The sequence below is a fragment of the Larus michahellis genome, chromosome 6 (genome assembly GCF_964199755.1).
Source record: "Larus michahellis chromosome 6, bLarMic1.1, whole genome shotgun sequence".
Taxonomy (NCBI): Eukaryota; Metazoa; Chordata; class Aves; order Charadriiformes; family Laridae; genus Larus; species Larus michahellis.
Window position 1 is genome coordinate 5292759 of NC_133901.1, and position 27217 is coordinate 5319975.

At 40.9% G+C, this 27217-nt stretch overlaps 2 protein-coding genes and 1 long non-coding RNA gene across 16 annotated transcripts in view; 2 read left to right on the forward strand and 1 right to left on the reverse strand.

Annotated features, from left to right (window-relative positions):
• Positions 1–16938, forward strand: part of PHC3 (polyhomeotic homolog 3) — a 38869-nt gene extending 21931 nt beyond the window's left edge. For 8 of the 12 annotated variants that reach the window (XM_074591051.1, XM_074591052.1, XM_074591053.1 and 5 more), the window contains 4 exons: positions 1704–1818; positions 3216–3366; positions 3458–3689; positions 8195–16938. In XM_074591051.1, coding sequence (XP_074447152.1) covers positions 1704–1818; positions 3216–3366; positions 3458–3689; positions 8195–8349 — 653 coding nt within the window. In that variant the 3' untranslated portion in view covers positions 8350–16938. Of the gene's footprint in view, positions 1–1703; positions 1819–3215; positions 3367–3434; positions 3690–3849; positions 3938–8194 lie in introns of those variants that run through there. The other 4 variants (XR_012587521.1, XM_074591055.1, XR_012587522.1 and 1 more) reach the window with 4 other exon arrangements.
• Positions 16939–17575: 637 nt separating this feature from the next.
• GPR160 (G protein-coupled receptor 160) lies at positions 17576–20785 on the reverse strand. Of its 2 annotated transcripts, XM_074591062.1 has the most exons (3): positions 20495–20785; positions 19890–20057; positions 17576–18972 (listed from the first exon to the last, which is right to left on the reverse strand). In XM_074591062.1, exon 3 carries the CDS (start codon positions 18920–18922, stop codon positions 17906–17908), a length of 1017 nt encoding a protein of 338 aa, XP_074447163.1. In that variant the 5' UTR covers positions 18923–18972; positions 19890–20057; positions 20495–20785; the 3' UTR covers positions 17576–17905. The 2 variants fall into 2 exon arrangements, with proteins under 2 accessions (XP_074447163.1, XP_074447164.1); XM_074591063.1 differs by lacking the exon at positions 19890–20057.
• A 2043-nt stretch (positions 20786–22828) lies between these two features.
• LOC141744541 (uncharacterized) lies at positions 22829–27185 on the forward strand. 2 transcript variants are annotated; one of them, XR_012587492.1, is made up of 4 exons: positions 22829–22966; positions 23285–23390; positions 25728–25805; positions 26094–27185. It is a non-coding gene; the product is annotated as an uncharacterized LOC141744541 (long non-coding RNA). The 2 variants fall into 2 exon arrangements; XR_012587491.1 differs by having other exon boundaries at positions 25728–27185.
• Positions 27186–27217: the final 32 nt, after the last annotated feature.

Consider the following 27217-nt stretch of genomic DNA (forward strand, 5'->3'; position numbering starts at 1 on the left):
ACACATCCGCGTACCCAGAAGCTGAGCAAAGGAGATTTTTCTGGTACTAAACCAGGGTATGATTGCATGTACGGTAGAAGCACATAAGGCTCGTAGCACCAATTTTTGCTTCACTCCGTTGTCACTATTTCCCACGTAGCATGACCTGGATTCGGAGTGAGGGTTCTTTTTCCTAGAGAGAGCGCGATTTCTTTGAAGGATGCAGCTCTGGTATTTAACTTCAGTTGCAAGGTTGGTCAAATTTGGGATGTTTCCAATTTCCAGTTTTCACTTCTGTGTTATACCAGCTTATTAAGTTGGAGACCTGCAAGGTATTAATTTTCAGTCTGACTCTGCTGTTGGCTTCAGTTATGCCTTTGAGTCCTGATACATCACATATGTTATTCAGATACCCTTTTCAGTATTTTCAGCTCTTTCTGCACTAGTGGGTTTTTGTTACCTTGTCAGTACAATAGTTAGTGTTAGCAAGCAGTTTAGTGAGTAAACAGAGTTTTACGAATTCATAGTTAAAATCTTTCAATTAAACTTTGATACCTGCATTTGCAGTAGCTGGCATCAGAACTTAACAAAGAGTTTAGAACAAAAAGCTAGTTTTCAATTTTTTCAACTAATTATGTAAAATGAAAAGTATAAATGCAGAAGGTGAATAGCAAAAGGCAAAGTATATGAAACAGTGGCTCGGGTAAATTAGAAATGTGGGAGAAATGTATGTTTGTTTAGTTCTCTGAATTTTTGAGCAATGTATTTTGCCCATGATCGCAGCTTGTGGTTGTTTTAATTAACCTGAATGACCACAAAATGTTAGATTTCAGTTTGTGCCAGTTTCACTCCTTCGCTCCTTATGATGTATTTCACAGATGGTGCATGGGGATAGGGGTTTTTTTCCATGCCAGAAGGCAAGCTGGTTTGCAGATATGGTGGCATTATTCTAAACCGTACAAACCATGCTTTACCCACTAAATGCTGCTTCCAGCAGAAGAGAGCATAGGTATTCAGCACGTGACATGTATGCTGCCTTGGTGCCTTGTACTATCTTCTTTTGGCTTTTTTGCTTTTTCTTTCACTGACGTTTCTCTCAGCTGGTGTTTGAGTTCTTCACAACGAGCAGGAAAAGTGCCTTCTGATCTCACCAATAACAGAAAAATATTCCGTAACAGTAGCCTGTAAATCGGTAGATGCTATAATCCTTTTCTTCCTTATATGCAGCTTATCTTTTCCGTAGATAAGATTCAATGTTTTACTTGCTTTCATAAGTCTCTTTGGTTGTAGCAGTTGCTTATTAAAAGAAAGTATTTTAAAAGGTTAATGCGTTAAGTCATTAGAGGAGAGCTCAAATTTAGACTGTGGAATGCCTGGTTCTCTTAGTGAACTCTTTATAAGCAATTCATGAGGACTGTAGCACTTCTTTTTAATTGTTCGCTGTGTTTGAGGGAATACTTGCTCATGGATGGCTTGAAATTTAACAAAAAAGGTGATTAAGTTCATTTAATAACTTAATTGAAGGTTCGGTTTGCTCAGGATCTTTTCCATAGAGAGTGAAATCTATTACTTGCTTAGCTTTGCATAATTTTCTGTTAATCAAAGTTTTTAATTAAATGTGTTAGATATTTTAAAATATTCTACCTGCCTGCTTGAGATGAGAAATTTGAATGTAATTTTGTGTTACTGAAACTGACGTCTTTATGCCTCACTGCTTTCTTTAGAGGGACTGGATGAAATTGAAAATGAACTTCTGAAGTGTGAATTTTGTGGAAAAATGGGATATTCTAATAAGTTTCTACGGTCAAAAAGATTCTGCTCCACATCCTGTGCCAAAAGGTACTCTGTCTAGTTATTGCTTATCATTATCTGGTTAATGGAATAGCACCCAAATAGTATCCAATCTTGGAAAATAAAGAAAGAGCAAAACATGACTGCCTGCTACCTGAATTTGTAGAGTATATGGGTACAAAGGACTATGGTAGATGATAATATATTTCAAGAAGATAGACAAAAGGAATTACAGTAAAATTGCGGACCTCTTTCCAGAGGGTGCCATGAATGCTGTTGGGCTTATGGGAAGGCGATGGGTATCATGGAAGAGAAATATGTTAAGGGTTGCGCAGTGTTTGGAAATTGGTGCAGAGGTTAATGGGCCAGAAATCGTTATATATTTCTCATATTCCTGTTGTCTTCCCCTTGATGTTGGGGAATGTCGGAGAAAGAATGCTGGGCTAGGTGGACTTTCTTATAGTTTTGTGTGATGCTAGGGGAAAAAAACCCACTGAATTTATCTGGGCATAATTGAAATGCTGCATAGACAAAAAGCATTCTTAAATGCTTTTAGTAACAGTGTAAAAATTCTTTATTTGCATAGAGTAAAATAGAAATATTCATAAACATAAATAATTTAGTGCTTTCTAAAACTTCTCTGTTCTTGAAAATACTAGGTGATGCCATTTGCTTGTACGTGGGTGGCAGAAGAAAATGGCTGATTTCTGTTTCTCTTTGGGTTTAGTATGTTACTTTTGTTTTGGTTGAGAGAGGAAGAATTCGTAGTCGACATCTGAATGTAACATTTTCCATCATTACAGCTGGAAAATTTATATTTAATCCCAGGTGTTTTAGAAATGGGGAATAGTTTCCCATTTCTAATCACCACAGTTCTTTTTTTTTTCCCCATCGGTGTGCCTAGAGACCATCTTTCTCTTATGTCTGCTACTGTTTTAATCCCCCATGTGAGACATTCCCATTTCAAGTAGTGGGAATGTGTATTTTTGATTAAGTGCTTGTTGGGACAATACCAGTGAAATAATCTTGAGAAGGAGTTTGGCCACTTAATCTTAAATTGGGATTTTTTGCCTCCATTCTCCCTTGATTTGGGTATCAGCCAGGTAGGGAAAATGGAAGCAGAAGATAAAATGTGACTTTAGGCTTTTAGTGGGCATTTTAGAGAAGCGGGTTTGGACTATGTGATAAAATGCAAAGGTATTTCTATCATGGAAAATTTTTAAGAATGAGAAAGACGGACATCTTCTAGGGATGATCTAGATCTTGCATCAAGACAAGGGGTTTGAGTAAATGGCCTTCAAGATACCTCTCTCTTGTATTTCTGCGGCAGCTGTTGTTGTCTTTAATTAGGCAGCATTTCTACAACACTGTAATTTTATGGTTACTTGATTGAATTCAGTCCAAAAAACTATTAGTGCATCATTGAATATATCTTACTTCTTTAGGCACAGCCTTAGTTGCACTAAGAAATTTGGGCTGTTTACATCAGACAAGACCAATCGTTGGAATCGGAAATCAGATAGCCAAAGTCTTGGGCGACGCGGGCGTCGACCGAGTGGCCCTGATGGGGCGTCGCGAGATCATTTTCTTAGACAGGTCTGTGGAATATTTGCTTAAAACTATGGCATTGTTTTGTGAATTACAAATAAAATATAATACTGTAGTGTATTTGTACTACATTTTCCAGCTTCCAATTACTTATCCATCTGCAGAAGAAGATATGGCTTCTCATGAAGATGCTGTTCCAACTGCCATGACCACCCGTCTGCGAAGACAGAGTGAAAGAGAGAGAGAACGTGAACTTAGGGAACTAAGAATTAGGAAAATGCCAGAGAGCATTGACTTGTTACCAGTGGTGCAGGCTGACCCCTCAGTATGGACCGTTGATGAAGTTTGGGCCTTTATACATTCTTTGCCTGGTATGTCATGTGAAATAACTTGTTACATTTTTTTTAAGTGAAGTTTCTTGCTTTTCAGCAGCAGTGTGATGAGGAGGTGGTGTGGTAACAGCATTAGTGTACTTGTTAGTTGGTGACAGAAACTGGAATGTGATTTGTTTCCTCTTGCTTGTTCCTTCAGCACAAATCCCATGTTGGTAGAACTAGTTGCACTTCTGCTGTTGCATCCCAGCTGATGGAATTAGAGCTGTTCCTCCCTTCAGTCTGACTTCTCTCAAGAGGTCAGTAGACAGATCAGACACACTTCCCCCCTTTTACACGTCTGTCTTCTCTTCTCTCCTTACTTACTGCTTATTCAGTAGAAAAAGCAAGAAGAGTTATTTCCCTTTATACAACTGACAAATTTGAAAGACCTGCCCTGATACAAGCCACTAAAAAAGAATAAGCAAGTTTCTTCTATAAAGCTAAACTTTGTTTTGCATAGTTTTGCTCGGTAACTGAAATGCAGAGAACTTCTGCATATAGGCTCTGCATACTGGTAGGCACAGTCTGTTCTCAAAAAAAAAAAGCAAAATCTTTTTTCTCCTCCTTCACAAACCTCTTCTTTAGCTCGGTATTCACAGTTACCTTTATATCATCTACAGGTTATTTGACATTGATTTATCATTTCCTAACTATCATAAGCTTTAAAGCTTCACTCCTCACTCTTTCCCAAGGATGCCATTCTTTCTGATCAGATACTGTAATCCTTCCAGGTGACCAGGCAGGTCTCCATAATAGCAGTCGTACAAGAATTTTTGTTGCTTACCCATGTAACTCACATATCAAAACATTGACCTGGCTTAAGTTTATTCCTAATTTTCTACTTTTTCTGGAATGCTAAACCATTTTTCTGTGTTACCCCATGAGGCTAATAACCTGTAAGGAATTATTTAATTGCAAGTCATACGCTTGGGTTCTGACAGATAATCTTGTGTAAGTATGTCAGGCAAAGAATTGAGTAAGAGATGTCTTAAATCAGCAAAATTCATCCTTGAAGTACCTTTCTTTCGATAGTTTATAAATCACAATTAAGGTACATTATCTGCTTCTGGGAACCTGCAATGTGAACAAGCAAAGCTCCTTAAGTTTAAAACATGGTCATTCATGTTTCTGCACTTCAGCTGTGTTACTGGAACATAACTGTATCGCTGCTGGTTTGAGTTACTGTTTTTATAGATTTGGGGCTCTAATTAATTCAATAACTTCTTGATCCTAAGCTCTGCAAAAGAATAAACTTCCTGTCCTAGAAAACTTAAAGTACCATATAAACACAATTCGCTTGCAAGTATGAAAACAAAATTATTATTCTTAAAATGTGATTTCTGTTCTGAAACCATTACTTTTAGAATATTTCACCAGCTGCTGGATCTGGTTTTTTTTTTTGTATTTTATAAACAAGGTCTATAAACAAGGTAATCTTTGATTTTTAATCAAACTTTATATTTCTCTGTATTTAATGAAAATTTATTATAATTACTCATTCCCATCCATACTAAGGCCAGTTTCTCAAATACTTTCCTTTTAAAAAGTTCAATAGGTATTTAAAATGATATTCACAACCTACTAGAATTTTTATCATTACATAGCTACATTCATGGGTTTTGGCAATTTTGGGGTTTATTCTGTTCAATATATTCTCAAGCTACTCTCTTGAAAAAATATTTTTTCCTGTGCTCTCAGAGTTGAACAATACAAGGAATAATATAATTGTCTTTCATTACGCTATTTTGCAATATATACTTGGTGCAGTCCCTGCAGACCATCTGCCATGTCTTAGGAGACGCTGATTTGTCAGCTTTTGATGAACATTAGGGACATCTGGTTTGATTTACAGCTTTCTGCATAGAGTCTGTAGCTGAGATCTAACTGCGGAGTCAGGTGTCCTTGTCAGGCTTTTCCCGAATTCTGCTGGAGTCTTTTGGAGAAATGAAGATTGTAGGACACACTTACTTATTTCTTCTGGGGGGAAGAGGCAGCAACAGTTTAAGCCCTGGCAGAGTTGTTCCTCCTTTCGTTCTTCAGTTGCAAGATTAATGGTCTTTCAACCGCTTCCCATCCTTTTTTAGCCAAGTTATTGCACAACAACCAATTGCGAAAGTGCTTAAGAATACCCACATGTGCTTGGATGAGGGAACTGAAATATATTCAACTTTCATCCTTTGCTTTTCCAAAACGACTTTCCAAAATGACTTTGATAAAAGGTATTTTTGTAGCGGTTGCATAGAAATGCTTCATGTCCTGCTTAAAGAAAAAAAGCCTGCAACAACCACCAGTTATCAATTTTAATAGGACCACTTTTGTTCCTAAATGTAAAAACTTCTCTTGATCTCTCAGATTCTTTGTAAATGCTGTGGTCTGACAATCACCGTGTTCAGGTCTCAAGTCAGACATACAGCGATACTTTTCACAGAAATACTCGACTTACAGATGCTTCGTCTGTTGTCAACACATAAAAAAGAACCTTTATGATGATGATAGAGCTGTTAAATCCTCCTGAGAATCATCACTTGTCTTAAGACTTTTGTTCATGTTACTGGCAGCGTTATCTTCACTTGGTAGCTGGAATTGGCAGCGCCGTTCCAGGAGCTTTGCGATAGCTCTGGGCTCCTGAAGAACGTTCTCTGATTGATTGTGGTACAGGTTGTAGCTGGGCTGCGCTAGTGCATCACTGTACCAAAAATACTAAAAGTAAATGTTACGGAATACGTGTAAGCACTAAAACATTTTAATAGCTTTAGTGGCTATATAAATATTGTTTGTGACAAACTAATTTATTCTTTTTCTTCAAAAGATACCACTAATTTCTTGTTACAATCAATAATGCACAAGAACTGGGTGTTTATCATGTAGTAAAGCTGTGTTGTTTTAAATGCTATGGAAAATAGTCTTTAGTTATGATTAAAAGTTAGCCAGCTGCTACAGAGTAACTGTTTTACTTTGGGGATTGTAGTTTATACAGTTGTAACCTAAACTACAGAGGTTTAGAGGTGTAGCCAGAGGCTACAATAAAATGACCTTTGTCTTTTCAAATGATCTTTTAATTTTTCCCTTTCTTTAATATAAGTGGTAGCTAGATGTGGCATGAGGTCTGTTTAACAAATCAATAAGGAAAAAAAAAATCGTGCTTTATTCTCTGTGAAAAGCTAACCCTTTTCAACCTTGAATGTTATGACCACTAAACAGTAATAATCCAAAAGAACTAAGGTTTGAATGTCTATACTTCCTTCCACACTTCCTTTCTATTTGTCTCTTTTCACATTTGTAAATCCATCAGGAAATTAGACTAGCTATTCTTTATAGAAATTAAAGCCGGACGCACAAGAGGACACGAAATGCTCTCATTTGAGGTAGAAAAAGAGTTTTTCACACTATTTTCATATCTCTGAAATAGTATACTTTTAGAACAGGGGAAAATATAAAAATGTCAAGAAATAGGCTTAACCGATGAATAATTGAAAGCAGGAATGGAAGATGGAGCACAAATTAAAATGTGTCTGAAAGGCTCTGAGGCAGATGGAGAGACCACTGGATTGAGAACATAAATATATAAAAGCCATGAAAAACATGGCTATGGGGAAAGAAGCTTCAAATAAACAACTGACAATGAGTGCTCTTATTCACATTGTCAGAAGACATTTGTCCAGCTAACAGTGCTGCCATACAGCCAGGCATAACCGACTGCTTCTGCTTAACACATGTCCAGAACATCTTTTGAGGAACCTTTTGTTTCCACAGTGTTCTTCAGTGGAAAGGGGCCCTCAGTTACTTGGGACAGTCCAAGCCATGAAGAGTCCTCTTTCGTATGGCCTCAGTAACCTGAGACCATGTGATTTCATGTTCAGAAAGAGAGTTTATTATTTAAAAAAAAGAAACAAATCCAACTAGTTTAAAGTTGCACTTGTGAAGTGAGTTATTGCTGTGTATAGAATATTCACTCAGGTAACTGATGATGAATGTCTTTGTGAGACAGTTATACTAAAGCCCATAAATCAAAATTCTGTTTACTTAACCCAGTGGTGATAACATACACCTTTTGGAAATTGTAGCTAAGTGAATTTTCTCACTGAATTGTACCTAGCAGTGGAATATGCATATCTTTTCATTGCTGGAAAGAACCCACTTGAATTATGTTCTTACTTGACTGCTATTTCAGTGGTATTTTGCCAGTCTCTTCCAACTGTGAGATCATGGCGATTGTTCCTCTTAATGAGAGGAGAAAGCTGCCTTTGCTAGGACTTGAAATTTCCAATGAGTAATTCTCCAATAATTACAGCATGTAATTAGAGGCTGTAGTGAAAATTACTTTCAGATTATCTAGGAAGTTCCCATCATAATATTGAACTCTTCCATATACCTTAGGTTCTGCAAGCTAAAGGGATGAGCACTGGAAATTGTGTAGCTGAAAAGCTCTAGTGCGGACAGAGTCATTGCATCTAAGAATGCGTGTTTCTAACCCAGTAATTCTTTCTTCTGTTGCCTTGTAGGTTGTCAAGATATTGCGGATGAATTTAGAGCACAAGAAATTGATGGACAAGCTCTCCTCTTGTTGAAGGAGGATCACCTTATGAGTGCAATGAATATTAAGCTTGGACCTGCGTTGAAAATCTGTGCACGTATCAATTCGTTGAAAGAATCCTAGGGGGTGAACATGAAGGTTTAAACAACAGTTTCTCAGTGACAGAACCAACAGTAATATGCCAGCGTCTTCACTGTGGCATGAGTGTTACTGTGATGTTTTGTTAAATATATGGGGTTTTCCCCACATAAAGACTTAAAAATGTTCCTTTGGTTATACCAGGTAGTCCTCTGTAGTTTCCAACGATTGACAGGTTTGGGGTAAAGCCTGAGTAATGCTTTGAGTTGAAGTGGGAGTTCATGGAAAAACATGAAGTAAAATATGCTGTGATAGGTACAATATTCCCCAACATGTACTTTATCTTATAAGTTTAACGCCCCAGCACCCCCCCCAGTCTAAACACCATTTCAATTGTGTTGCTGTATTCTGAAAATTTTTTCCCCACATACAGCAGTTTTTGAACTGAAATAACAGAAGTGTCCACAGACCCTGTGGAAGCACTAGTAACAGTAAAATGCTATGCATTTAGTTGTGCTCTCTGAGTTTCTTTTAGTCTTGAGCAAATTGTTTGCAAGGGGGGTAGGTTGGCAGCTGGTTTTCCTTGCGTAGGCTTACCCTCATCTCTGCCACTGTAGTATTTTCTTGAAGCCTGGAAATACTGTTATAAACCATGTAGATGTCTCTGCAAAATCCTTATCGTCAGGCTACTGAAATGCAATGGCATGATACTCTTGCCAGAGGTAACTGAAGCACATGTTACTTTACTCTTTGTATGCTGCTATGTACTAAGAGGGCATTAAGTCGTTAGGTTTGTAGTTTCACATGCTGCTAGTTAAACTAGACCAGCAGTTCTCAAATGGGGGTTCAGAGCGGATCCTGAAAAGGTCTGGGAAGACTCGGGGTTCAGGTTCCGAAATGCCTAGGCGGGAGGGGCTGGAAACTGCAGCCAGAACTAGCTCATGTTGAGACAAGTTACTTCAAAGACTGGAGGTAGAGAAGGGGTAGCATAGCTCAGATGCTCTTGTTCTTGATACCTCTTCTAACTTGTTTTTCCCTGTAGTGCGTTCCCATTGCCTCACTGGAAGCTTTCAAGCACCTTTTATTTGTCCCCTGGCTAGCGTGAGCTGGGCTTGCAGTAGTCTGAGGAAGGAGCACGGTGAGTTGCTCGAGGAGGTCCCTTCAGAGCTGGGTGTAGGAGCAGCTGCTGCTGCAGGTGGGCAGGTGGGGTGCCACCAACAGGCAGCTCTGGGAGAAATCTCTAGGGACCCTGCTTGGTCCCTCTGGCAGGAGATTTTGACCTGGATGCTGCAGACCCAGGCGGTGGGTTTAGTATCTTCCTCTGTCTTCCCTCTCTCGCGCTCTGTGGGGAACAAATAATGTATTTCCCCAGTTACTGACACTCAGAAGCTACTCGGGCCCTGAGGCAGCAGCGCCTTCTTGGCCTTCTCTTCCCCATCACCTGTGTACGGACGTTCGTGGATGTATTTTGTACCTTCTCTTCCCTCCCTTTTGCAGCTCCACTCCCCTTATGTACAGCCCTAGATCCCCAAGCTCTTGTACAGGAAAAGAAGGGTATGTGTGCTGATAGACTCGTTGTGTATATTTGAACTAAATATGTGTATGTGTCTACAAATAATGTATTTTGTATTTTATGCAGATTAATGCATAATATATGATTGTGTAGGGTGATATTCAGGGGGACCCTAAAGTATTTGTGAAAAGAAGAGGAACTGATCTAAAGTTTGAGAACTGCTGACCTAGATGAAAAGGAGTCAATGCACATACACTGGCTGAAAGGAAGGTTTATGACAGGTAGATTAATATCTGTATTATTTAACTGATGACATTGAAGAGTAAATTGGGATTACAGAAAAATCTGTGCTTCATTTTCCTTTAATTAGACTATCGCTTTGCTTCTATTAACAGACTTTCTACCATTATCTTCCAGAGATCAAAATTACAATCATTGTTTTAATTACAACTGTTGGAGCTTACTATAGCAGATGCTATTAATATTTTTATTAACCACGGAGGCTCCAAGTTAAGACAACCCATTGCCGTTACGTGCTAGTACGTGGTGAGAGCCCTTATCCAAATGGCACCAAAGGCTTTAGAGAATTAATTGATGTCTGGGTTTATTTTGGAGGGAAGTTGCTAAGCACTTTCTAATTTGTTTTTTCTGTCTTCAGTTACTGTTGTCAAATAAACTTCTTAGTTGAAGGTTCAACGTTTGGCAATGTTCATTTGAAAGATATTCAAATGATGGAAACAGGGGGTTCCCATTTGTAGCATTTCTGTAAGATACACTGTGTAGCATATCTGTAACATATGTTCTAAAGGACGCGTTCTGTTTTGATGAGCTAATTGAAGACTAAAGATATCTTAGATATTTATCCTTTGGCTTTTGTCTTAAAGTTTCATTATTTTTATACAAAAATTTCACTGGCTAATTTTTAATCTGTCTTCTGATTGTACTGTTCCTTGGCAATGTAAAAAGTAGGTATACGTAAATGTGATTTGATAATGGCTTAAGGCATATTTGAAAATGTGGAGTTAAGAGTCTTATTTAGACCTGCAGTTAATCACAGTGTTGTTACATGCATGAGAATTTCACCGTTGTTTTAATTTTGCTTTATTAGACAGCTTTCAGGAGAACTTCTACAGCTTGTGTTTATATACGACTCTCGGATGTAATCACTGACAGATGCCAGGAGCTCAGAGCAGACCTGATTCGTGCACGTCTGTTCTGGTTCTTCTGGTACACGACATTTTCTGTGGTTTTGGGAGAACCACAGATGAGTGAGTTATACTTTAAATATTCATGAATGCAGCAACTAAGAATGTGGGCCTTATGCATATTGAAAGTTTTTTCTCCTTCAGTGATTTTGGCATTAAGCAGGAACTTAAAAGCAGACAGCGCTATACTAACCTATCCCGATAGCAATGCTCGTGGATTGGAGCGTTTGCCAGTATAGCTGTGTCAATAAAATCAGCTGGAAAAAAATTACACTTGTGCGTAAAAGTAGGATGGAAAACTTTCAAGTGCAACTAAAGTCTACTTCAAAGCTTTTGAATTTACTCAAAAAAGCAATATAATTCTTGGAGTAATATTTCTCCAGAACCATTTTGCATACCAGTTGCTTGTTTCTGTTCAGATCAGTGAGGTTTTCCCAGGCTTATAGTACCATTTTCCATGGCTTCCCCCTCAAATTAAGCTAAGACTCTCTAGCAAAAGAGGAAGTATTGTGGATTTTAATTGACTATTTTTTTAACACTTGCTCCCACTGGATGTGTCTAGAAGAAATCCGTTTCGTTAGCTTTATTTCTTTGGGTTTTGTATTCTGTATTCAGACTGCTGCTGTTGTGGGCTACATCTCATAGTAATCCCTGCAATATTTCAGTTCCTATAGAAACTAATACAGGATGCTGTAGAGATTTTAACTCAAAAGGGAGATGTGTTGGATGGCTTTTTCCCTTCCTTTTTCTCCAGTGGTCTCCATCCTGCCCTACTCCTTCATGCAAACCGCAGCATTAGCTTGGGGCAAAACCCTCTTGCAGAGCACTGGGCTGAATATGTCAAGATAGAATTATAACTCTCGTTAATGCTTTTCTCAGCTCCATTGCTTTTTGGGGGAAGAAATGCACCTGATGGGTTGAAATGGTTCTGCAGACTCCCCTGCTTAATCTGGCCGTATCACTCAGCAGCCCTGCTTTGCAGCACAAACAGAGAACTGCAGTGAGGAAGCTCGGCCCCCTCCACTGACAAAGCTCTGGGAGCTCTGGGCTGCTCCTTGTTCAAAAACAGGCGTTGCCAATGAATTGCTGACTTCTCCCAGCCAACCCCTATTGCCTCACGTTTGGCCCATTTGTAAGACTTTATCACCTTGCTTATATAGAGAGTGAAAAATAACCATCTTGTCAAGTTAAACTGTCGGTTGGCTTGGATCACCAGAGAATGTTTGAAGGGGTTTTAAACAGACTGTGCTGCAAATCCATTCTCTACCCATTAATCCATCATATTTTTTTCCAGAAATGAAGTTCTTGATGGAGGGTAAAACCTCTGCTAGACTTGTGTCAATGAGGTTGTGTCAATGCAAGCATGCGTTTCCCCATTTCTTTCCTGTGAAAGCAGGTTTTTTCCCCTAACTTTTTTGGACAAATCACAAGTGGGAATCCAGCCTTTTGGATAGAACAGATGGAGTCCATCATAACCGCAGATGCAGCGGCAAGAGCAAAGAAATGGCATGAAAATAAGTATTTGAGCAGGTTTACGATAGCTTTTTGGATCACCTCTTTATCTTGATCTTAGCTGTAAGGAAACGTTCAGGTGTAAAACCATTTCTTAACTGTAGTTTGCATGGAAGTTCCTGTAGTGGGACTTTGCTGGGTGTAGTGTATCCCTGCCTGGCACACCAGTTAAAACTAATGCCTGTTTCAGGTGACTGCGCTCATTTCAGTATCACAATATCAATGCAGAGACTTACAGCTCAGTAGCTTAAGAAATTTTTCACACGTTGACAAATGTATAGCTCTAAGTGATCAAAGAATTCAGTGACAGCTGCACTGTGAGTCCTGGTTCTGCAAATAATTTAGGCATCCACATAATTTATAACATGAGTAGTTCTTCTGATCTGTATTGAGACTATTCATATTAAAATTAAGCATGTGTATAAAAGCTTGCAGGGTTATTTTCTTACCAGTATTGCATAGAGATATTTAGATATGTAATTGTCACTCACTAGCCAGACTTTAACTCACCAATTGTTCTAGGCTGCTAATAACAACTCTGCAAACAAATCAATCTAGGATACTTTTTTTAATGTTCACCCAAATTAGTTATTAGAGATGAAAAGAAACTAACATTTTAAAATATTTTTGTTTTAAATGTACTGTTTCTGTTGAATGTTGAGTGGAACAGGTATGAACAGAGCTATAAATGCATAATTTTAAAATAAGGTGTTAATAATTGCTCATAGTGCATTAATTTCTAAGTCAGTCTTGCACAGTGAGCTGTAGTTTCAGACAGGAAATAATTGTGACGGAAGACATTTAAACTCATTTAATGCTTAGTTCATTTAAGCTATGCCTAAATTAAGTTTCATTTCAAAGGAATTTGCCTTGAGTCATAAGGACTTACTTAGACCCCTTTGGTTCTGTGTAGTTACATCCACTGGATGGCTTTGCAAATAGTGACATTTCAAAAAAGAGATGGTAATTATGGTACAGATAAGTGCCTGCTCTGTAGATGTGATGTTTACTTTCTTTTTCAAAAAGCTGTCCCCTGTGTAGTCTGAGATGATGGAGAGCCTGACCATGCAGTCAGCGCCTGGACGTAGAGCGAGTACAAAAGCGGTCAGCACACATTACCCTAATCCGTATGAATGGGGCTGATTTGGTTTTACCACCTTCCTAACTTCGGAGGAGCTCTATCACGTGCCGTTTCCTCCCCCGTATAGACGTCTAAATGTGCTTTCTGCCCTGTTGAGTGTCGGCTGCGTTGGCTGGAGCCTTTTGTGTCCTACGTGTCCTCTGGGTCTCATGGCCAGCACTTCCATGTGTATTCGAGGCCCCATCCTAAACTGCTGTGTAGGTTTGTGAACCTCGACATTGAAGCTTATACACACTTGGAGGACGTGCATATTATTTACCGATCTCTTATAGCGAAGTGGAAGGAAAAAACACAATTCAAAGGCGTGAATATGCTCATAATTGAAGGTATGTAGTAAGCTTATAGTCTAGCTCTTGTAACCTTTGATTTAACTTTTTTGAAGCACGGTTCTGGGAGTCAGTGTTACAAACAGATTTCGAGTAAAAAAGTTTTAAACTTCCAGCATGTATTAGCTTCCTGCTGAATAACCCAAAATTACTGTGTATAGTAAGGAGCTAGAAAAAGGAGATCTAAAGAGATTTTTCCGTCTGAAAGAATTATAATTTGAGCACAATTGTACATTGATAGAATAGTGATCATAAATTTAAGTGCAACATGTAACACTTAAGGAGCATTTTAATTGTATGTAAAAAGCACTGTATTGTTACGTGGGGCTGTTGAAAGGCTATAGTATTGTTCATGGCTACTAAATCGGGGTATCCTTGCTGATTACGGGATTAGGCTAGAAGAACAGATATCATTGATTCAGGAGGAATTATCTGTTTTTTGAAGACTCGCGTCGTCCTCCACTACCTGGCCAGTGTATCAGCAGTCAGGCTGTTGCCATCCTCTGGCAGCTTTTTGCAAAGTCAATGTTTAAAAGAACAATGAGATACCCTGCACACCCAACTTCCTTCTCAAGTAGTCTTTGCGTTATGGTGTTAGCAAACCAGTACTTATCAGGAAAAAGCTGTGTAAAGGATGAAGGGTTTTATTAATGAGTGCCAAATCCTTCTATTTAGAGTTGGAAACGCATAGAATATCTCATTACAATCAATGTTGATTTTTAAGGGATTCTTTATAAAAGGAAAGTAGAGAAGTTTCTCATAAAGGGTTAACACTTCAGCCGCTGTTACCATTAATATCAAATAATCCTTTAAGAATTAAAGACTGTAAAGCATTTGAATGGTATTAGGCCATTAGTTGCTGGCACAGCACAAGAAGTAACGTACAGAGGAGATACGGCAGTGCTTGTCCGTAGTTGTTATTATTTCAGATAGTACCACCTTCCTAAGGGCACAGGGTCTCTCTCTCTGTCTGGCAGTGACACTGGAGTCCTGTTCTGGACTAATGGTTTATGGTTATGTGGCTGGACTCAAGGTTCAGGGTTGGGACTTCCCCGAGAAGAGAAAATGCACAAAGGGAAAAACTTAGTTGTTAGGAGGGTGGGTAACAGGGTAAAGATCCGCCTCACAATGGGTCTCTCCTCCATAAAAAGTCAAGGATAAAAGTGGGCTTACAAAGAGAGCTCCTGTTAATGCATTTTAAAGTAGTTAGTTGGCAGGGTCAGACGCCAGAGTTGGATGCTGTGTGAGGACCTGCATAACGCCTATTTGGTGGGTGCAGCGACAGCCTAAAGCTTCATGCTCTTTGGCACTTTTCCCCAAAGAGTAGGGAAGAAAGAGTTTGACAGTAATACAGTGATGCAACAACAGTACGTTAATACTTGCTTCGGCTGCATGTTGTGGCTTCCCTGTAAAAAAAATAAAATTTTTTAAAAACTTAAAATGGCTTTATCAGCACTGCAGCAACGATGGGAATTCTGCCCCATCAGGATAGATGGGGTTGTGTAAACTTTAATTACGGGTTGAGAAGCTGAACCACACTGATAAGCAAAATACATCGGCAGCCTTACCCAACTTCTTGCAGTTCCAGTTCTGTGTATGTTAATGAATCAGAAGGGTGAGACTAATCACACGAAACAGAACCATCTGAAATATATATTCTTGAAAATAACTTTGCCTTCATCTGGTGTTAAATGAATTTTGAATTAGGAATTTTCCCTTGCCTGCCAAGACTGCAGGGATTAGTTATTTGATGATCTTCTGGAATGCCTGGTGCATTGCTATATTTGACATATTTGTTGGTTTTTAAATGGAATTAGGTTTTGTAAATATTTTGTCAACCCCGTTTCAGTGGGTGTCCAGTTTATATAAAACCTGAAGAAATGCTGTGTCAAAAAATGTGTTTAGACGTGGTTTATCCTGTAGCATCTCAAGCGCTAAATAACAGCAATTAAAATTTGAGAGAGCGGGGAGTGATTGCTTAAGGTTGTTTTTCAAGTTAACATTGCACGTGCTTTCCTACTTTTAACATGGAAATAGAATTTCCTCTAAATACATTTTCCAGCATAAAGGATGAAATAACTTCTGGTGCCAAACACTTCCAACTCTGTTGCTAAGCATTGCCTCCTCTTATTGCACTAGTTTTAAAATTCATTTTTTGATCATTTACTGTCCTTTTGATGGCCTTTTTAACAGATTTTCCCCAAATCATTTTCTACTGCTTAAAAACGCTCATGTCCTTTTGATGACATCACTGACACATGAAAGAAATTTACCACAGACTATAGGTGACAGAAGCACTCCGTGGGGTGAAGTAATAAATCGGAATGATAATCGGACTTTGACATATTGCAGAAACGCAAGAATAATATATGATTGAGATGTGATTGTGTATTCTTATGGAGTGATATACTGGAATATTCTTTTATAAAAAACTTTAGCCCACATAGCATTAAATTCTGCAATTAAATTTATGTCTATAATTGATTTATAATAATGTAAATGATAACCCAAAATTTAAATTTTACAGTTGAAGAGCACACAGTGAACTATGTAAAAATACGGTCTTCACTTTGTGAATCACTTTTTTAAAAAGCACTTTCCTATTACCAATTAGCATGTGAATGAATTTTAGATTCTCTCATTTGTTATGATCTGTAGAAGTGAAATTTCTTTAACCTGTCTGTTAATGAGTAAATTCATCATACAAATGCTGAAACAAAGCACCTTATACTATGCTGCTTAAACTTGCTTGTAATTGCACCTTTTGTTATCTGCGGATTTTTCTTAATGAGTATTCTTGTGCGATATCATTGTTCCCTGTGGGTCTGGGTGAATGATTAACCAACCTGCAGCATCATTTACTTATATAGTTTCTATTTCAATACAACATTGTATTGTGAGTTCAGTGCTTCAGAAATAAATGCTACTTCCATTTGTCTGCTTTGCTTGTGTATCATTTATTCCTCTTCCACAGAATTAAATCAAGACCTTCATAAACCTGCAAGAACTTGAAAATTAAGAAAGTATTTTTGCTAGAAGCCTGACTAGTTCTTCCCCTGCTGAAGTACTCCCACTCCATATTTAACTGTTTTAACTTTCAAGTAATTTTGGCTTCCACATAAGATTTATTTTAGCCATTCTTTAACCTTGGGCACGTATTTATGTATAGCAGCTAACCTTGTTGCTTACTGCTCTGACTAATTATTTAACTTTTAATATGTACATACATACATTAGAGGAGCAGTAGCAAAGAAGTAATGAAACATCACAACCTTTCCTGTAGTTGTGGAAGTTGCACATCTTGCACTATTTTTGTACTACGTAAACAAAGTTTATATTTCTGTAGGAGTTGGAGCTTTACACCAACTGAAAAAAAAATATATTTCTCAATAAACAGACAACACTTAAATTAAACTGACAAAAAGTCACACTTTAACAAGAAAATACACTTAAAAATAATCACAAAAGTTGTTTGAACCTTTGATGGTAGGTTAAGGCACGTACACAACTGATAAAAGGGTTTCAGCTTTGAATAAGACTTTATTGCATTTTGTACTATAAAACCTGAGATCATTCTGTTTAAAGCAAGTGTAAAATTCTAGTCATAAACATAAGCTGTAACTGAAAACATGTTTTTTGTAAGTAGTGGTCGTTACTTAAACCCGTACTTTCACATTAAATTCTCTGAACTGGCAGGTGCTTACTGGAACCCAGTGCAGCAGTGTGTGTCCCCCACACTGGTGCAGGATTTATTACAGTATTGGTAGACATTGGACTTTTTTTCCACTGGTTGTATCTCTGGAGATGTTTCCTTGTATTATCTGTAAGGACACGGTCACAGAACGTCAGAGAACACGTTTCTGTCGCACAGCACTTATTTGTATTTTTTTCAGTCAGCAGCTCATTAACAGATCACAATTACTGTGCCTGGCTTATCAGCTGGCTCTGTGTTTTCATTGTTAAGTGGCATAAAGCAGAATTTCCAGCTGACAAATGGATCTGTAGACCACATCTCCTCTGTCAATTCAACATCATGACATCGACACCAGTACGCTACTGCGATGAGAAAGCTGTTGATGAAGTACAGCCAGGGGACGTTCATCTCCATGTAGGCTGGAATCCGAGCACCGAGAAACAAAATGATAATTTGAAGGAGAACAAAAGGTGCCCAAGTGCCAAGAAAACAGATGAGAAGTCTGGTCAGGAGCTGCCGCTTAAAGCAAGTGCTGTTGTTAGACACAGAGGAGAACATCAGAACAGGCTGACTGGCAAAGGAAACGACCCTGACAGATAGCAGCATGGTTAGAACTTCCTTCCGACAAGCCACGAGAGCCGTGCCTATGAGCAGCACCATGGCACAGGAGACCGAGTAGCTCTGCACGCTGGCATAGAGAGGACACTGATACGGAGAAAAACGGTTCTGAATTTCTAGTCCTTCGTAGATAGCGGGAACTTTCAGAATACAAAAAAACCCTGACATCCATATAACAACCACAGCAAATACATACAGTAATCTTTGACCTCTTTTAGGAAATTGAGAGGTTTGGGCTATAGTCATGTAATAATCCAGACCAGCCACAACATACACCGGGTAATGCAAAATGCCGTAGATAAGAGAAGTTATCTGAGTGAATAGGCAAACGTGGTACTTTGTAAATCGCACACCCCAGAGTGCAAAGTCCTCAAAATAAAAAATGAACAGTATACTCATCAGCAGCGTGAAATCGAGAAGTGCCAGTGAAACACAGAAGTTTCCCATAAAACTAACTTTCACATTTCTTTGCTTAACTTGCAACATGAAGAAATCAAGGAACACTTTTCCGAATATAATCAGGAGCAACATGCAGCTGATTTCCAGAGGTTGGTTGACCTGGGCGTAGTGGTACTGACCAGAACAATTTTCACAGAGAACAGCAGCCATCCTCCAACGGTGAGTATCAGCAAAGTATCACAGGGCACAGAGCTTCATATCTGAAAAGCAGAGGAAAAAAAAAGGTTTGTAAAAATTTATTTCTGGGTACCTCTACCAATTAGTTACTTCTCCATCATAGCAGCTATCAAATTTACGTCTGAATTTTCCAGGCTCCTTAACTAAGAGTAAATAGCTTCACTAACATATCATTATCAAGAAGCACCTAAATTTCATCTTCTTGAATTACATTCTCTTGAGAGTTAAAAAGTCAACATAGACCTAAGTTACTTTACTAGCTACTTCCCTAAGGAAAAGTTCAGGAAATAAGGTTGGCTGTGTTTTTTTCCTTCAGGAAGCACGAGGGTCTTCCTGTCCAGTTGGGCAGAGGGATGGATGTTTCAGAACTCCTTCATATTTTGAAGAAATCAGATAACCATATAGGACAGAAATCATAGGAGACAGGAGATGTTATAGTATGGCCTCACGGTTCATTATGCTCATACAATCTATAGAGAATTGAGACTGCTTTCTCCTGAAAGCAGAAAAAGTGTCAGCCCAACTCATCCTTTTTAGCTTCTAAAATGCTGGAACTCGGAGGCATTCCAAAGCACACATGCTTTATTAGTTAACTGGGCTTTTTTTGTTCATCCTTTCACAATGTAAATGTTACAACAGACACCTCAGAACAGCTGGTTTTTTCTCTTGGACTTCTGTAAGTTTTCTTGTAACTCTTTTCCTTGTATTAATTCCTAAGGAAAATGAACACAGGATGGCTTCGTATACGTCAGCAAGACATATTAGAAAAAGCCATACATACTTTCTTCTCTCTTTCCTAAAGAAGGAGGACGGTGTCAGCATTTTCAGCAACAGCAGAGAAAAGCTGAGAAGCCAAGGCAGCTGTAACAAGGAATTGCCTCTAAGGATCTCTCTTAACAGCGATTCACTTGTATTTGAATAAGACACCCGCATTTCTTACCGGCTCGGCAGAGTTAGTAACGTTTGAGTTAGTGCCTCCTGAAGAGCAGGACGAGAGGAACAGCCAGAAGCACTTGGCGGTCCAACTTGAGATGTAGCCACTGGCTACCACTGATCTCGGTTACAAGCCTACCGGGCTGCTTCACTAGTCATCTGTACATTTCATCCTCTAAAACCAAATACATTTTACAGTACAGCTTAAAATAGCCTTCCAAGCGTATTTTCTCTTCATATACTGCTTGTGCGTGCAGAAAGGAGGAGTCCAGCGCGCAAAACAAGCTGATACGATGCAAGCGATTGCTCAGACCCCACCGGTGTTATTATAACGCAAAATCACCTGTGCCCAGGTGAGGCCTTTGGACAGACCAGCGGCGGGGCTGAGGGAGCCGACCGTGCCCGCGCCCCGACGCCACCTCCCTCGGCCCCGGGGGCTCCCCGCCGGCCTCCCCCGGCCCCCCCGCCCCGGCGGGCTGCTCTCCTCCGCAGGGCCCCGGCCCCGCGCCGGGCTGCGAGAGGCGGCGGCCGGGGAGGGAGCTCTGAGGGGACGCCCGGGCTGCGAGCGGTGGGTTCCCGCCCGGTTCGGCCCCTCCTCGCCCGGGAACCCACCTGCCGCGGCCGCCGCCCCTCCGCGCTCCTCCTCGGCGTGTGCTGCGGGGACCTTCCCCAGGCTCCCGCGCCGCCGCCACCACCTCAGGCGGCGGCCATCTCCGCCCCTCCCCATGGCACGGGGACCCGGGAGGGGTGGGGAAGGGCAGGGCAGGGCTCGGCTGCCGAGCCGGTCGGGTGGGGCCGGGCCGGGCCTGCCCTGCCCGCCCAGCCCCGCTCCCAGCCGGTCCGGCCGCTCGGCGCCCGCTGAGGAGGCGCCACGGCGCCCGCCGGTTTCCCGCCGGGACGGGCCCTTCCCCACGGCGGGCGGGGAGCGGCTCATGTTTGAGGGAAAAACGACCGCTTTGAGGACAATGGTTAAATACGTTGTGTTTGGTCCCTCCCTCCACACACGCCCGCTGTCACTGAGGGAAGTCAAACGGCCCCGGGCGCGGGAGGTGAGCGCCTGTCGTTAGCTGAGCGGCGAGGGCCCTCCTGGGGCCGCGGAAATCACCATCGGTAAACATTTACCGTTCTAAGTGTGCGGCTTGTGCGTGGAAAAAAGGCAGCGGGGCGATGGCCGGGCGCTGAGGGCGCCTCAGAGGGTGCTGGCGAGAGGCCGGGACCTCAGGGCAGGCGGGCTGTCCCCCTCGGTCCTTGATGGCGGCGGTGTGGTGTGCGGCAGCGACGGCAAGGTGGGTCGTTTAGGAAGCCCTGTGTGGGTTTACCCACCCCTGTTGGATTTCATAGAATCATAGAATGTGTTGGGTTGGAAGGGACCTCTAAAGGCCATCTAGTCCAACCCCCTGCAGTGAGCAGCGACATCTTCAACTAGATCAGGTTGCTCAGAGCCTCATCCAGCCTGGCCTTGAACATCTCCAGGGATGGGGCCTCCACCCCCTCTCTGGGCAACCTGGGCCAGTGTCTCACCACCCTCGGTGTAAAGAACCTCTTCCTAATGTCTCATCTAAACCTGCCCTGCTCTAGTTTAAACCATTGCCCCTTGTCCTATCCCTACATGCCCTTGCAAACAGCCCCTCCCCAGCTTTCCTGTAGCCCCTTCAGGGACTGGAAGGTCTCCCCGGAGCCTTCTCTTCTCCAGGCTGAACCCCCCCAGCTCTCTCAGCCTGTCCCCACAGCAGAGGGGCTCCAGCCCTTTGATCATCTTCATGGCCTCCTCGGGACCTGCTCCAACAGGTCCATGTCCTTGTGCTGAGGACTCCAGAGCCCTCAGCGATTTGGGACTCGTAGCCCTGTCGGTAAATTGTCACCGGTGTCACCCTTTGGGACTCATAGCCCTGTTGGTAAGTTGTCACCAGTGTCACCCACGCAGAGTCAGTCACAAGGAGCGGGGATGCTCATGTCCCTGAAAGTACCCAGCGGGCTCTGGAAGAACTAATTTCTGTTTCTTTTCTGGTCTCGCAGCTGGAAGAACTCTCGGCGTGGATCTCCTCTCCGTGGGGAAGCATGTGGCTTTCCCTGGGGCGTGAGCCCATGTGAAATGCCCTGGATTTGTGGGCATCCACATGCATGTGACTGAACACAGCATGCTTCTAAATATGTGACAAATCCCCTTTTCGCAGTGTATCACTACTTTTGTCATTGATTAAGCCATGAAATAAATCTGAATATTGCAGAAGTCAGCCAATGGTGTATTTGCAACACAGTTCAAATGTTTAACATCATGTAATGGTTTTATAGAACACTTTAGGTTTTGAAATACAACACAAAATTGTACAAACCCATCAATACTGTATACTTATTCTCTTCCGCAGGGGAACTTAATATTTAACCGGCAACTATATTCTGGTAATGATACAGTTAAAGGGATGTACAGTAAATATTAAGGAATATCCTACTGTGAATGTTACCTTGGCAAAAAGAGTTTTTACAAATGGCTCGCTCAATTCTGTCTTCCTCAGAGATTTTTCACAATGAAGAAATGGTTGGGAGAGAGCTTAGGGAATACCCGTTATTTGTTTTAAGGTAATGATGAATTAAAGTAGATAATTGTGAAAGTATATGTAAAACCTTTATAAATGGGTTGGCTTTTTAGCTTGGCCATCCTGTAGCAATCTACTTAATAGAACTTAAAAGTTCACAGTGACAGGTTTTTGCCTCCTCCAGATGAAACCACTAATTTAGTTTTCCATTTTGTCGTTTTAATTCCCATCCACCAATGCCTGTAAGATAGGAGCACATCCTGCTGCGGGCGTGGCATGCTGAGGGTCCCCAGCTGTGCTTCTCAAGTTAATTGGCAGTGGTTCCCTGATTGCGGTGTGGATGCAATATAGCTTTAAAGCTATGGCATCTTTATCTTTTCCCTTTTTGCTTTTGGTAATGCAGGGCTAAATGTAACAAGAAGCTTGGACGTCTGTGAGTTGGATGCTGCGGCACCCGCCCTGTGCTGAACAGTCTAGAGCCCGGTACTGCTGCTCCTCTGCCTCCACGCGATGCTCGTCTGGACTAGTTTGCTGGGCAGGAGCTGCTAGCGTGAGTCTCTAGATCTGGGAAAAGGCAATGTCTAACATCCTGCCTTTCCCAAACCTTAGGTACTGACGGGAATAAATGACATCTTTTAGATGCTTGCTGCAGATTGAACTGACTGAGAAATTTAGGCAGAACACCTGATTTCTGGGACCTAATGAGGAGAGCTAAACCTTTGGGAGCTTTTTGGATTTATTGTTTATTACTCAATTTAAGCTGTCTTTTCTTGGGTCTAAACTTCCATCGTTGATGATAGAGCAGCTATGTTTTTAGTCTGTCTAGTGTCCATCGGGAAAGAAACATTTTTTATTGTCTTTCTTGCAGGGTGCAAATCCATGTGTGATCTGTGTGTACAAAAGTACCAAGTGGCTGGTAGGACCTCTTCTGAAAGCAACTAACTCTCTGGAATTAAATTCAGATGTAGATAGAGGTTGGTTTTTTTTTTTTTCTTCCCCCCACTCCTTTCCTGGTTCATCGCCAGGATTAAACAGCTTCAGAAAAAAAAAAAAAAGAAGTTTTAGGGTTTTTTTTTGTGGAAAACCAAGTTGATCGGTGTTAGAGTCTGAAAAAGTGTGAGAGCTTAAAGTAATCTCAGGCAGCATTCACATTGGCAATATTTACTTATCCAAAGAGTACTAACTAGGACTGTTGCATAAATTGCAATATAATAAGAAAATATTGACACCTGAGATGGGTATTTTACATTCTGAGCACCCAGTCCACAGCATGGTCCCACTCACAAGTATCTGAATGGTGATGTCCTCCAGAAGTAGCTCGTTTTCTTCTTCTTAGTTCTCATCCAAACCAGCGAAAGTGATTTTCCCAGTAGTAGCTAGTGAATTGTTTGGATGGTGTATTTCTGGCCTTTTTGTTTGTTTCTGATCATGGCTTTCTTTATGACTGCAGAAACTACTGTACTGGCCTGTGTGGGGAGATACTGGGATGGTGGAAATAAATTGGCAACCAGGAGTGGAAAGAGAGGATTTAAACATTTTTTTTTCTGCTGATAAAAATCCTAATGAGCATGCCCCTCCAGAGTATGCAGCTCAGTGTATCCGCTCCGTCTCGGTGAGCCTTCCGAGCAGGCTGCTCAGTGCGGCCCGCAGGAGCCCAAGTTACACCCCGCGTTAATGTTGGCACTACTTCTTGGCTTCCCTTTCCCTCCACTTGTTTGAAAGCTCGCTTATTACTGACTGATTAGTCTCAAGTGATTGTTTTCTGTTCAGAGACTGCATTTATTCATGTGCAGCTGTAGAAAGGTTTAAGAAAATTAATTTAGATTTGCATGCAGGCAGCTGTGTGTGAAAATAAGGCAGGAGACTGCCTCCTCCAGGAGAAGGGTACATGAAACGGTACAGCAAAGCACAGAATCGTAGAATCATAGAATGGTTTGGGTTGGAAGGGACCTTAAAGACCATCTAGTCCAACCCCGCTGCCGTGGGCAGGGACACCTCCCACTAGACCAGGTTACTCAAGGCCCATCCAGCCTGGCCTTGAACCCCTCCAGGGACGGGGCATCCATCTCTTGCAAAAGCTGTTGGTGCATTTTTCATATGATCATGTTGTGGTTCTGTGATGTCCCCTGTAGTCACAAGATATTTGCATAGATGCGTCCTTCCTTCTTCAAGGCCGTTTCCTGATGCTGGTTGCTCGTATTTTGGGTTCTGTTGTTAACTTTAAGTGTAAGTAATTTTAGGACAAAGGGGAAAAGAACAAGAAAAAAAAATCCCTCTAATTTCAAATCTAACTCAGTCCGTTTCTGAAAGAAACAGAGTGACTGAATAAAGTTAGTGTCCTCACAGAAGACTGCAGACCCCACAGTTCACTGCAGCTTCTGAAGTAACTTAGAAAGACCAATGGGTAGAGTTTCTGCATGTTGCTTCTGCGTCACCCTCAGTGCTGCCTGATTTAGGGCCAGGAGGTTTCCTTCGGACAGACGTAGGTGTAGATAATGAATACAACTTATTTACCATTACGCGAAGGAGTATGAGGGCATGCTTCCTATGTAGTTAGCAACGAATCTTTACTTTTCCCCAGTTCATCCTGTTTGGGCTGTGTTGTGCTTCAGAAGCTATTTGCCACCTGCCCCTTTATTCAGTTGAATAGAAGGAATAGATTTTAAGCTTCACCTTTGTGTATTTCAAGAAATCTTATCCTGACATCTCGGACACCTCGAACCATGTTGGGAGCAAGATGGGGAGATCGAATGCATATTTATGCATTTTGATGTCGTGCGTAGGGAAAGCCATACACTGTGAAGTGAACTCCTGGAAAAAATTATTATGAAAAATCAATGTCCTAAGCAGCAAGGAGTTGGGCTGTGACTCTGTTTGGAGATGAACGGACATAACAGCCGTGAGCAGAGCTGGCAGTAGACTGCGGTGAGCGCACAATGCTGTCTCTGGAATACGTTTGTACGTGGAGATGAGTGCCGATCTGATACAGCCTTTCCTGTGCCCTTTTCTCTTTGCTGGATGTGCCTTTAACTGGGTGTTGCCAAGCTGAGCATGTTTAATGCCCTATTAGGTTGTATGCCTTGTCAGCACAGGATCAGCAACCAGAGTTTTGCAATGGCTGATGAGCAAGTGGTTGTGGAGTTGCTGTTCCTGAAAGGCTGCATGTCTCAGAAAGACAGTATGGTGTTTATGAAGATTTTAATTTATTAATTAAATCTTTAACTAATAAAATATTTAACTGACTTTATTTTTTAAAGAAGAAAATACTTGACCTGTGTCCCATTTATAAGATGTTTTCATTTACTTTTCAGGAATCTTTTAAAAGCACAGACAACGTGCATTTGGATCTTGATTTGACTCACTCAAGGTGCTCATCTTAAAAGTAACAGGTTTGTTCTTAGGAAGTTCTCGTTGAGAAGAAACTGTAAATATTTCCACAGTAATTTTAATTTGAAGGCATCTTGTTATAGAATTCTAACTCTGCCTATTCAGTGGAAATCTAGTAAATGCAGTACATAGTTGATGCCGGCCTTGGTGCACTTTTCAGAAGTAATGTTTCCTTGATCTGTGTAATCGCAGCGCGCTTTCACTCTGCAAGGTGAAACCTTTCCTGGTGCTCATCATGACACTGCAGTCTTTTTGGGTTTTGCTTGTCTTTGACACGGAGAATTTTTCAGGGAACTAGAAGAAAGATGGGAAGTGCAAGGCTCTGAAAACTGCATTACTTGAACCAGTAATTTATAAACCCCAATTCATGGCTTGCTGGTGACAAGAAATTACAAGTGTTAAGACTGAAGCCAACATAGAGTGCAAGGTGCGATCCTACTCTCATTATGTTGCTCACAAACAACAAAACGGAGCTAGTAATCTTCTAGAACCTTCTAATATATTACTACCTCCCACTAGACTTCACTTTTAAACAAATGGTGGCGTTGTCATTTAAAAGGAAGCTAAAAAGGGGGAAAATGGAATTTCAATCCCACCCTCAGTCTGAAGAATTCAAAACTACATCTTCTAATTCCTAACAAACAAGCAGCCTTTCTTAATTATTGGTTGAGGACTCATATGCCAGAAAGAGAAAATAATTTACTGTTAAGGCTAGTGAGAGTCACTCAGGACTGTTCTCTGTGTTTCATTTATTGGCTGGTAAAGGTGAACTGCAGGAGTGTCTCGTGGGCACCGACATCCTTTCCTGGGTCCAGGCTACAGAGTACTTTCAAGGATCATAAGCGTAGCCTTTTCTGTGTTTGTTTCTGTTTTATATGATGAGATTTAATGGTGGTTACCACCTGTAGAGAAACCTTTGATCTGTATCTAAAGCATGATCAGTGTTTACCGACTGCTGTTAGCCCTCTATTTACTTTAACTTGTACTGAAACCGTTTGCATAGTGCTATTACTAACTCTAAACTAACTCCTCTCTCAAAAGTCTTTTATCATAAAACAATTATTTTTCTGAGTGATTATTATTTTCACATAAAAAAAAAAAACGCATGGAAAAAACAGAATGCCTGCTGTGTCAGCCAGTAAGTAATGGACTCTTTGTGGACACAATCAGGAAATGTGCCTTTTGTTTTCCTGCACCTGTTGCTGTATTACAGATAAAATCATCCAATGTTTTATTAAATAAAATGAGAAGCCCTAATGAAATTGTACCAGCCGTTACCAGGAAGTCTATTGAAAACATTCAGCAGCTGCTCAGTCCCAGTTCATTTACACTGATAGGATTGTTTTGTCCTTCTCCTTATGCTCTAAGTGAGAAAGCTACAGTGCTCGCTGGTCTGGAGCAGAGCCTTGGGCCA

Excerpts from the sequence above, each read along its gene's own strand:
- GPR160 (XM_074591063.1), bottom strand. The coding sequence starts at position 18,922 with ATGGCTGCTGTTCTCTGTGAAAATTGTTCTGGTCAGTACCACTACGCC.